Source organism: Myotis lucifugus, unplaced genomic scaffold, assembly GCF_000147115.1.
Source record: "Myotis lucifugus unplaced genomic scaffold, Myoluc2.0 scaffold_453, whole genome shotgun sequence".
NCBI classification, from domain to species: Eukaryota; Metazoa; Chordata; class Mammalia; order Chiroptera; family Vespertilionidae; genus Myotis; species Myotis lucifugus.
In genome coordinates, this window is record NW_005871501.1 from 495,736 (window position 1) to 507,918 (window position 12,183).

The 12,183-nt window shown below is 47.0% G+C and overlaps 1 protein-coding gene across 7 annotated transcripts in view; it reads right to left on the reverse strand.

Annotated features, from left to right (window-relative positions):
• UXS1 (UDP-glucuronate decarboxylase 1) overlaps positions 1–12,183 on the reverse strand; it is a 113,156-nt gene that overhangs the window by 18,644 nt on the left and 82,329 nt on the right. For all 7 annotated transcript variants that reach the window (XM_006102997.3, XM_023744355.1, XM_023744351.1 and 4 more), the window contains 3 exons: positions 6,555–6,659; positions 3,517–3,576; positions 874–995 (listed from right to left, as the gene is read on the reverse strand). In XM_006102997.3, coding sequence (XP_006103059.1) covers positions 874–995; positions 3,517–3,576; positions 6,555–6,659 — 287 coding nt within the window. The remainder of the gene's footprint in view (positions 1–873; positions 996–3,516; positions 3,577–6,554; positions 6,660–12,183) is intronic.

A 12,183-nucleotide genomic window follows, 5' to 3' on the forward strand; every position in this document is an offset into this window, starting at 1 on the left:
GGAACACCAGCCCAACTTCCACTTTTAGGTTCTTGAGAGCACAAAGCCCTTGTCTTGGTCCATCATTGTCCCTTTCCTTTTAATTGAAAGGGGCATGTTCCAATGAGGCTCAGAGCGGCTGGTCCAAAGCACAAACAGGGATTTGTTCACCAAGTGGGATGAACTAGCCAAGGTTTTTGCCCCAGTCCCCTTGGGGCCCTGTCCTGGGACGTTTCATTGGCTCCCACACCAGCCTGAGGCAGGCCAGGGCCATGCACGGAAGCCCCATGTCCAGAACTGAGCACCCGAGTGACCCAAGGAGGGTCAGGCCACACCTCTGAGGACGAGGCAGCAGCAGAGCCAGGCAGAACCAGATCCCTCTGCCCTCAGTCTGTGGGCTCTGTCTGCTCCAGTGTGTGGGGAGCAAAATCTGGGGACATGAAACTACCAGGGACAGCCCCCAGGGAAGCAATGAGTAACTGGGAAAGCAGGAGATACAGTGAGTAACAGCTCCTGAAGAGGTGCAGACGAGAGCAACCATGCACTCACTTTACACCTATAGAGAACAAAGGTGAAAAGCACAGGCCACTGATTCGGGGGCTGCAGGAAACACAGGCACTTCTGGCTGCTGGTGGGCATGGCATGTAGCCAAAGAGCAGCACGGTGTTCTGAGCCTTGCGGTCGTATTTCAAAGCGAGGAATTCACCCCCTGGAAAGCATCATTTTAAAGGAAGAAAACTGTTGCTAATACCATTAATGTAAAACAGTGGGGTCTGGGCTTCCTTCCCAGCGCCCCCTGCAGGTAATCATGGCATTTCACTCCTTCAGTGCTGCACATTCAGCGAAACGGGCGCTCTGCATGTCTGCGCCCCAGCTCACGCGCTTGGCCAATACCTGCTTCATGTAAGCGTAGCACATGGTCTCCGCAACCCGTTTGCCTTCGTCGTAGCAGGCGCGGGGGCCTATCGGGTTCACGTGGCCCCAGTATTCCTCGCTTTGAGGGTGGACTTCAGGGTCTATGAGAAGGAGAAACGAGACCGTGTTTTCATCCCTCCTTGTTTCAAGTTCATACCCATGATGAACACTGACGATTTATGATACAAAAGGGAGTTGTGGGAAGACCAAAATGAACTTTACATGTGGGAAGACCTGTATCTAGAGAATTCAGTGTTCCACATTCCACTAAGTTCCAGTGGGATATGCTGTTCTTACCTCTCATGCTAATACGTATTTTACAGAGAAAAAATGAAAAGATCAAAGGCTCTCTATTTTAGCCTTCCCCTCTCCCATAAATTGTTCATAACTTTTAAATCATTGTCAAATTATAATTAAATATAATCTATGTGAAGAGATACATGGTTCAATTTTATATTTATAAAATATGTGTGGAAAGCAAAGCATGTATTTATTGAAAAAAAATATAAGAGCATCTCTGCAGAAGATGACTTTCACGTGTGCCATCACCAGCACAGACTAAAACCTCAGAGACACCAGGAGCCCTGGTCCAGGGCTGGTGGGAGGTCAATAGCAAAGACGGCTTGTCCCTTTAGCACACGTTTTATAGTCCCCAATTCCCGTGTTTCTGGTGTGTAATTCAATCACATTTTGAGATGTACCAGAGAAATGACTAAAGAAATCCCAGTAACAAATTCTTTAACACAAGTATACTTTTGGAATGTGAATTAATAACTAATTTAGTACACCAGGAATTTTATACAACCATGAACACCCATGGTATAAAATGTGTAAATCTTTGCCAAGAAATCTGGACAAGGCCAGGAACCTATGTTGTAAATTCACTCCTTGTGTAACTTGTAGCAGAATCTGACTTCGACGTGTGGGTACGAGGGAGGGGACGTGGCACACACGTGCCCCTGTGGTCGCCCACTGGGCGGCGGAGGCTCAGTGCAGGTGCACACCTTCTATCTGCTTCTGAGCTTTAAACTCCCCTGAGAAGAGGCACGCTTTACTGCACGGTGAGAGAGGTCTAAGGCAAACACTCCCGGAGAGAAGAAAACCAGTGACGTCAATTCACACAGATGTGATGGATGGTCCCCATCAGACCTTTCCTGGGGATTCTTCACAAGGACTGGCCAGCTAGACTCCAAAGGAGACGATCCGAAATTTGGCCAATGATGAGGAGAAGGCTGGGTATGCCCATCCACCCCTGAAATGCCCGCAGTCCATGGCACAGCTTTAAAAAGGTCCCTCATGCCATCACTTTGAAATTACAAAAGGAAAGGGCCAGTGACATACTTCCTAATCAGGCTCCCCTGCCTGCAGGGTGCCGGCTGACAGAACAGCACGCACGCCCCAGCGCGTGTATGCGGTCATGAAACATCAGAGCAGAGCACCAGGTGGGCCCAGGAGTGCAGCACTGACGGTATTTACGACCCTGAAGACCAGAAGCTATTGCCAATGCTCAGATAACAATGAGGTGGGAGGAGAAAGACGGTGGATGTGGAGAGCTGTCACGGGCCCTCCTGGACAGAGAACTCGAGCACCTTTGTGTCTGAGGCATTTAAAGACACAGGCCGAGGACTCTGTCAACGCCTCTCCTTATGTGACATAGGAAGCCCCTCCGAGGAGAAAGGGGACCATCCGATGCACATGGGGAACTTGCTGATCTCTGCAGTCATGATATGGACAGAACAGGGAGGGAGAATTCCAGGGCCACTCACCTACCCATTGCTAAGCAACAGGGCGAACAGGGGAGGGGACTGTGGGCAGTCCCGCCCTTGAACCCGGAGGACTTCAGAGAAGTGGACGGAGCTCTCCCTTTCCATAGGGATTACAAAGAACATGACTACATGTAGTGGAATTTCCGTTTCTCAGACTTTTCCATTGGTTCTCGTTAATAACAGCTCGCCTCTTCCATGCTGCCCTTCCACTCCGCATTTCTCTGTCCGAAACGGTACATGAGGTGGGTAAGTTCCACCACAGCCAAGCCTGGCTCCTGTGCCACGTGAACTGAAAGTGTTCATCCACGTAAACAACCTGTCATGTCAGCCCTCACCCCACTCCCCACGGAGGGCGGTGAAGTGCTGCAGACTGGCAGGAAAGACCCTTGAGTTTTCTGGTAGATTCTTCCAGAAACGGTTATGCAATAGGGAGGCACCAGCACAATTCCCTTCATGAAGCACTCTTCAAGGCCAACCCCCAGTTCTTGGGTTCGCTCACAATGCCACTGTTTACACTGAAGAATAACGTGCACCTGCTAGACAGGCAAAGAATCCCCAATGAATCGATTTCTGGGTGCTCTCAGAACAGAATGCAAAACGACTTCTGCGGAACCGTGACCGGCAGTCCTCCTCGCCAGGGAGCAGTGATCCAGGCCGGGAGGGCGTGCTTCAGCAGGAGGGAGGCAGAGCCTGAGACCGCAATGCGGAGACAACGGCAGACACAGGAGCCTCTTGGCTGCTGTGCACTGGAGTAAAAAAGCGCTGCCTCCTTAGAAATGGAATTCTGGACCGACCCTTGATTCCTCCTCCCCTAAGACAGGATGAGAACTGCCCCAGAGAAGCCCCACCCACTTACCTCCATACACCTCCGAGGTGGAGGCCAGGAGCAGGCGAGCACCGACTCGCTTCGCCAACCCTACAGAGAGCAGGGACACAAGAGCAGCCGTCACTTCAGGGAGACAAGGAAAAAACACACATGCCCATTCTGGTTGCCAGTTTCAGCAATCTTTTAGTACTAATGGCATCTGACATCCATGCATCCTCAGTTATCCACTCTTATTGCATCTACTTTGGAACAGAAGGAGTTAAAAACCCCACCACCAACAACAAACCAATAAAAACAGTAAGAAAAGCACAAGTGAACCCTGAGGAGCCCAGTACTTAGTGAGATACTAATAAACTAAGCAGGGCCAAATGCAGGGTCTGTGGGTTTGGTAACGTGTGATTTGAGGAGTTTCACAAAGATTCCTTTGCCCCAACGTATCACCCACTATGTTATGAGGTAGCTTCACCCTGTTTGGCACTTTAACTTCCTTCCACTACTGCCCCCAAATGGTCCACCTGGCACTTCCTCCACATGCTCCTGGCACCTTCTACTGCGCTTGAACCAGCCCAGTCTGGACACCCCCACCCCGTCCTCCCGCCTCCTTCCAGGTTTGGCTTAAACAGCACCATCTTCCCCAAAGCAACTCCCCACATTCCGCCCCCTGCTCTGAACTTTTCCTGCATTCGCCCTGACATGCAGAACGGACGAGAACAGCTTTATCTATGGTGGTCACGCAAGGTGCAGAGTCAGAGTCCCGATGTGCAGGAGGTACAGAGGAACACCACGGCCCTTCACTTCACCCAGCGCTTCCCAAACGTCCTCCACCACAGAGCCCTGTGCCGACGCACCCAGCACCCAGCACACAGGCACAGGAAGGGCTGCGAGGAGGAGCGGGAGGGGAGAGCACAGAGCCTGCAGCCACTTCTGGAGAAGCCGGGCAGACAGAAGGAAGGGAAGGGCCTAGGATGAAGAGGCCAGGGGTGGGAGTGCACAGCATCTGGGGGCCATGAGGACGTGCATGGAGAACAAGAGAACAGAGCTGCTGGAAAACAAGATTTGGAGCTAGCCTGTGCATATGCCCCCTGAGGTTGAGGAAGGAAATGGGCAGGATGTAGTGTGACATGGAATTCGTAGGCTCCCAACACCGGGTCCCATCTCCTTCACTCCAGTTCATCCCACAGAGCCCGAGAGGCGGACCACACATCACGACACAGAGGCAACGGTAGTTGCTTCACATTGAAGGATCCGAGGTCTTTTCTTTAAACTTTTAAGTTGAAAGAATACCGAGATCCCAGGTACCCCTTCCTTATCTAGTTTCCCCCAATGGTAAAAACTTGCAAAACTACAGTTCAGTATCATCACCAGGGCACTGACAGGGTGCACTCGAGACGGCTGCCTCCTCCATGCTGGCCTCCTCCACACAGGGCCTCCGGGCCTCAGGCCGCAGCCAGGGGAACAGGGCAGCGCTGCGACCAGGCCCGGTGCCTATACGGAGGCTGGACAGAGGCTACATCAGGAAGATGCCAGGCACAGGAGCAGGGAGGCGGTGAAGCACAGAGCAGGTCCCTACCCGGAGAAGGCCGGGCGACGTTCGGGGCATCCTGTCCCAAGTGCAGAACAGCTGGCAACAGCTCCTCTCAGTTCGGAATACAAAGTCCCATTTGGGTCTCTTTCTGGCCTAGCGATGGTCCCTCTCTAGCTTCTGTCCATGTCCTTCCTGAAAACCCTCTGCCATTCCTCCAAGACCTCCAGGTCCAACCTCACGCAGGGTTCAGGCCCCCGCCCTAGAGTCACCTGCACGGGTGCCTCTTTTTTGAGACCTTTCCTTTCCTCCTGGGAATCACGACTGCCTGTGCCCGTACATTCTTGCCCGAGAAGCCAAGTTCCCTGGCAAAGAGCCAGAGCACAGTCCTTATCTGAATGCCCTCCACAATTGCCAGGACAGTGCCCTGGGCACCCTGACTGCACTGCCTACATGAGATCTTTTAAGCATCCTGTGCTCAGTGGCTTTTCCTCTGTGGTGTCTAGCTCTGGCAGGAAGGAGGGGCAGCCTGTCACACACTGTATTTCTAAGCAGAAGCCAGGGCACAACACAGAGGAGGACAAACGCCCTTTCACTTCCCACAGAGCTCGACTCCCCAGTGTTGTCTATGAGCCTTGAAAACCAACCTCCAGCTGCCTCTTCAGACCCTTGTCTGAGGCTTCAGTCAAATTCAAATTGAGTGCTAGCTTCTCAAACCCATTTATTGAACCTGCTTCAGATTTCCTATAACTAAACCTGTTTTTACTTGACATTTCAAAAAGAGGTTCCTTTCTTCCAGTTTGTAACTAATCAAAACCCCTAGTGTATTGGGCATCTGTTCCCAGCTTACCCCTGCCTCCCATCTCAAGCATGGACATGTGCACATCACCACGTCGTGTGGAAATACACTCATGCAGCCCTTTAAGGGCTCCCTCTCATCTCACTCTCCTAAGTGAGCCCTGCAGTTCTGTCTGGAGCCAGGACTAGGCTTCCACAGCCCCATAAGGACAGCTGTCCTCCCACGCCCTCCAGGAGGGCTCCTGAAACGTGTGTGTGTGTGTGTGTGTGTGTGTGTGTTTCCCTGTCTGAGTGGTGTGCGTCCAGTGTATGTGTGTCTGTGGGGATGTGTGTGTGCTGTATGTATCTGTGTGTGGTGTCTGTGTGTGTCTATGGGGTGTGTGCTGTGTGTGTGTGTCTGTGTCATCCTCTCCAACCCAATCTTGGAGCAGAGCCACCAGTGCCCTTTCCAGAGGGGAGGCACTGCACTGTGAGTCAGAGGGGACAGTGGAGGGAGGCTGGGTCCTCACCAGAAGCACAGGTGGTATTCCCAGGGGACTGAACTGGGACAACACAGACTGGTTAGTTACTACAACGACCATCTCCCCACGACCAATTCTGATGCCAAATAAAGTCTCAGTGAAATAGCCCACGCGGCGGGTGAGAGAGGGTGTCAAGAGCAGGATCACGCTCCACAGCACAAAGGCCTACACGTGGGCTGTCTACAGTATTCCCAACAACAGCTGCAAAACAAGGAAGGGCAACTCACCCAGCATGTTTAACGTCCCGATCGTGTTGGTCTTCAGCGTCTTGATGGGGTTGTACATGTAGTTTGGAGGAGAGGCTGGAGAGGCCAGATGGTATATCTGGTCAACTGCAGGAGACAAAACGGAAGTATGACATTTCCAAGGAGAACACTAAAAAATTATGAATGCCTGAGTAGACACTGATTAATAAAGGTGTTTGTGTAACTTTACCAAAATGTTACTTATTTTATTATTCTCCATAGAAACTAATTTGCCATTAGGAGAACTTTAAACAAAAACTGAAAGTCTAATTATCTGGAATGAAAACATGGCTGGGCCAATTATGTGGACGTTTCTCCTCTAATCAGGGTCAATCTGAGAGCCAAGCTGGTTGTTTTCTGAGAAGACCTCTCCAATAAAGCAGTCCAATTAGAAGACTGAGTTTTCAGACCCAGAATTAAGCACAAATATCTAAAGCAGCGATTCTCAACCTTTTTTCATCTCATGGGTACACAAAAATCACTAAAGTTCTGCAGCACACCAAAAAGTGTATTTTTTTCTGCCAATCTGACAAAAGGAATAGGTACAATTTAGACTCATTCACATGGAATGCCTATCATTGGCTGGCTGTGTCATTTATTCAGCAATCTCAGGGAAAAGAGGTCCGTGCCCCAGACTAAATGGTCAGGTATCGCACGTTCTAAAAATTGTTGTGGCACACAGTTGAGAATTGCTGATTTAAAGTAAACATTTTTAATCGGTAAAGCAAACCTGGCATAAAAGCAAAGGCTCAAATGTTTGTAAGAAAACAACCTTTCACTTGGCTCCTACGCATCCAGTACACAGGAGGAGGTTATAAAGCCACAAATGGCACAACAATTCTGACTCCACCCCACCTCCTCTCATGCACAGGCATCACTTCAACATCACCCCAAACCCTCGCTCTCCAGGGTCAGTAACTCCTGCCACACAACAGAGAGGCCCTTGGGCACAAGGTCTCCTGTTAAAGGAGAGAGGAACAAGCCCGTAGGAGGAAAGCCATCTCTCCAGGCAGACGGTCTGGGCCACTGTAGCTCGAGGTCGAAGAAAACAAGCACCATCATAGGAGAGCCAAGGAATGGGGGACCCGAAACCCCGCTGCACAGGAGGCCTCCCTTGCTCACAGCCTGAGCCCCAGGCAAGGGCACCGGCAGTGATTCCTCCACGACCGCCCCTCGGGGCTCCCCCGGCCCCTGGCCTCCCACCCTCTTCCCAGGCAGGGACCAGGGCCCTCCTTGCAGGGAACAGCACACAGGGGCTAGGTGTCAGAGATGACGGGCAAACTCGAAAAACAGTCCCCATGATGAATACTGCTTTAACTTTCTCAGAAAATCCCTGCCACCCAAGAGTACCCAAGCTCCCACCCACACCCACACACCAACCGTCCCCTGAAAATCTCCTGTCAGCTCCAGGAAGGTGTGGGAATCACTGCAGCACCTGGAAGGATCTGGGGCTGTTTCCTGACACGCTCCCCAAGCCCGGAGGGAGAGTCGGATGAGAATTCCTCATCCTCAGACGAGGAGCAGAAGTGGCGGCCCAGGCTGTGGGCTTGGTCCCCACTTAATTCGCTCCAATTATCAGTCTTTCGAGCCTGAGAGAGAGGGTTTCTGAGACTGCGTACACAAGAGCCAACAAGGCCAGGGGGATGGGGGTGCTGGATAGTTCCAGGGACAGTATCTGTGGAAGGAAATTCCAGGCACTGCACAGGTTCCCGGAATAGCCAGTAACTTTTTTCCTCTACCAGAACCGTATGTGGAGGGAGGCAAGAACAGCATGCGAAAGACTGTGGACCCCATCTCCTGGATACTTGTGAGGCTTCTTTGTTTGCCAAGATTATTCGGATTCACACTTCCTGATTTCAAAACATATTACAAAGCAACAGTAATCAAAATGGTGTGGCGCTCGCAAATAGACAGACATATACACCAATGGAATAAAGAGCCCCAAACAAATCTTTTTTGTATATGGTCAAATGATCCTCAACAAGGGTGCCAAGTCACTCAATGGAGAAAGGAGAAAGGGCCCTAGCGGGTTTGGCTCAGTGGATAGAGGACATTACTCGTAATAAAATAAGCCAGTCACAAGAAGACAAACACCATAGGAATCTACCTATATGATGAGGTTCCTAGAGTGGACAAGTTCACAGAGTCAGAGAGCAGAATGGCGATTACCAGGGGCTAGTTTGGGGGGGCGGGGAGAGAGATAGGAGTTATTGTTCAATGGGGATAGTTTCAGTTTAACAAGGTGAGAAAGTTCTGGAGATCTGTTTTACAACAATGTGAATACACTTAACACTACTGAACTGTACACTTAAAAAATGGTTAACATGGGACCCTGGCCAGGTTCCTGAGTTGGTTAGAGCATTGGTCCCATACACCAGGGCTGGGGAACCTTTTTCCTGCCAAGGGCCGTTTGGATATTTATAACATCATTTGCGGGCCACATACCATTATCGACTTAAAAATTAGCCTGCAATAATTAAGTTTAATTAACTCACCCCTAATGCCTTAGCAGGGCCAGACCAAATAATTTCACGGATCATATAGGGATCAGACGTTCCCCACCCCTGCCATACACCAAGGGTGCAGTTTGATCTCCGCCAGGGCACATACAAGACTCAACCAATGAATGTATAAATAAGTGGAACAACAAATCAATGTTTCTCCCTCTCTCTCCCTCCCCTCTCTCAAATCAATAAAAAATATGGTTAAGATGGTAAAAAACAAAGATACTTATGAATGACGAATGCAGATGAAAAACAAGTGTTAGTGAAAATGGGTAAAACACTTATTAGCAAAGCTGAAGTAAAAAATGAATGGTTTTAGTTTATGTATTTGTTCTCCTCCCTTTCTCAACCCTGAGAATATAAGGGTCAAAATCAGGCTCCTGCGCCACTGCAGATTGTTCGAGATCCCCCATCAACCCCTGCTCTGTCATTACCCATGGAAGACTGAATGCCTGGCTCCTGGCACCTGACCTGGACGCTCCAGGCAAGAAGACTCTGGGCATTTCTAATATGGATGATTGAAAACCACTGGGTTAACTTAAAAATAGAACCCCTGGTGTTGAAAGGATACTTTTTCTTCAAAAAAAAACCTAAAAACACAAAAACCTTTAAAAATTGTTTTCAGTCTGTCAATATATAAATGCACTGACGGAATCTAATTCAGTATGAGGAAACTCCTGTGACTGCTGCCCAACTCCCATCAGTTTTTCTGAGTTGATAAGTAGCTAAAAACAAAAAGTAAGTAAGAAACCTAATTCTTTAATTTAGTTCAAAATACTTTTAAAGTTCTCTTGAGATTTCTTCTTTGACACATGTGTTATGTTGTTTAATCTCCAAATATTTTTTTGGTTTTCCAACTATCTTTATTATTAATTTCTAGTTTAATTTCAGGTGAAGAATTGGTAGTTATAAAATAGTCACAGAGACATATAGTACAGCAGAGGAAATATAGTTAATAACTATTATGGTTTCAGATGGGTGTGAGATTTAGTAGGATGATCACTTAGTTATGAAATGTCTAATCTCTGGGGTATACACCTGTAACTAATATGATACTGTATGTCAACTATGACTGGAAAATTAAAGATTATTAAAAAAAACACCAGTATAGACAAAACAAGAATTCTGGTGTGCAAAATGCAACCAAATAGAGTGCTACTGGCAGTGGACTTGGAATCCAGAGATCTAAGTTCTAATGCCAATTCTGTATTACCTACACCTGGATATAAAACAACGAGAAAGCCCTGTCTGGTGTGGCTCAGTGGTTGGAGCATTGGCCTGGGCACTAAAGAGTCTTGGGTTCTATGCCGGTCAAGGGTATGTACCTGGGTTGCAGGTTCAACCCTCGATCTGGTGGGGGCCCGTGCTAGTGGCAACTGATCAATGTGTCTCTCTCTCATCTCTCTCCCCCCTCTCTCTCTTTCCCCCTCTCCCCTCCTTTCCACTCTCTCTGAAAATCAATGGAAAACATATCTCAGGTGAAGATGAAATAAAATGGGAAAGATGCAAGTTAGCAATGGAAATCAAATGGTTTTTAAACAAGAAGAAATTAGGATGTTTGCCAGATGTAAAACAGCATGTCTCGGGCTTTTTTCATGCATAGAATAAGATCTAACTAAATTTTAGGATTTTCCTTTCCCAACTTTGAATTCTGTATTCTACTTTAAGAAATTACATTAACTGTTATTTCTAAAATGAATTTTCTAACATAATTAACATGTTAGTATATTAAATCATATTAGGAGGCAAGAAGATTTTCTGACTACTTATTGTTCCCTCCTTGAACAAACTGCACACTTATAAGAGCCTTATTACTGATCTCTCCTTTGGTTATCAAACTCTCTCCTTTTATTTCACTTTCCAAGCATGTCAGCCTCAATGTTAGGCTAATATCCTTAAAAATGAAGATAGTTCTTCAATATCTATTGAATAAAAGAATGAATAACTGAAAAGAACATAGGGACATTCAGCAATTATTCAATAAATACAGTGACCATGCAGAAAATATTTTTCCTCTCATTTTAAAACCACATTTTAACAACTCAAGATTGGATTATTAAAAAACGACCATATAATAAAAAATAAAATGAAAAAAACACAGTATATACTATGTTCTTTGTTTTAAAAAACACCAGACAATATGTTTTTATTGATTTTTTGAGACATAGGAAGGGAAAGAGAGAAACATCAGTGTGAGAGGGAGACATTAATTAGTTGCCTCCTATACACTACCTGACTGGGGATCGAACCCACAACCTAGATATGTGCTCTGACTGAGAATCAAACCTACAACCTTTTGTCTACAGGATGACACTCCAACAAACTGAGCCATCTAGTCAGGGCATATACTCTATTCTTATAATATAGTAAGCTTGAAAAAAGAAAATGCTATTAAGGAAATTGTAAGAAAAATACATTTGCAATAATTATCAGAAATGGAAAAATATCCCGCGTTCATGGGTTGAAAGAATCAACATAGTTAAAATGGCCATATTACCCAAAGCAATGTAAGATTTAATGCAATCCCCATCAAAATCCCAATGTCATTTTTTAAAGAAATAGAACAAAAAAATCATCAGATTTGTACCACAAAAGACCCCGAATGGCCAAAGCAATACTGAGAAGAAAGAACGAAGCTGGAGATATCACACTACCTGACTTCAAATTATTCTACAGAGCTGCAATCATCAAACAGCATGGTATTGGCAGAGAAACAGACACACAGATCAATGAGACAGAATAGAGAGCTCAGCTACAAAACCACATGTATATGGACAGATAATTTTCTACAAAGGAGCCAGAAACACAGCACATTGGAGTAAAGATAATCTCTTCAATAAATGGTGCTGGGAAAATTGGAAAGCCACATGCAAATGAATGAAACTGGATTACAGTTTGTCTCCAGTTATAAAAATTAACTCAAAATGGTAAGACCCGAAAAATAGTTGCATAGGAAAAAACAAACAAACAAGTACCAAACTTATGGCCATGGGTCATAGAGAACATTTTATAAACCTGACCCCAAAGGCAAGTGAAGTAAAGGCAAAAAACAAATGAATGGGACTATATCAAACTAAAAAGCTTTTGCACAGCACAATAAATGAACA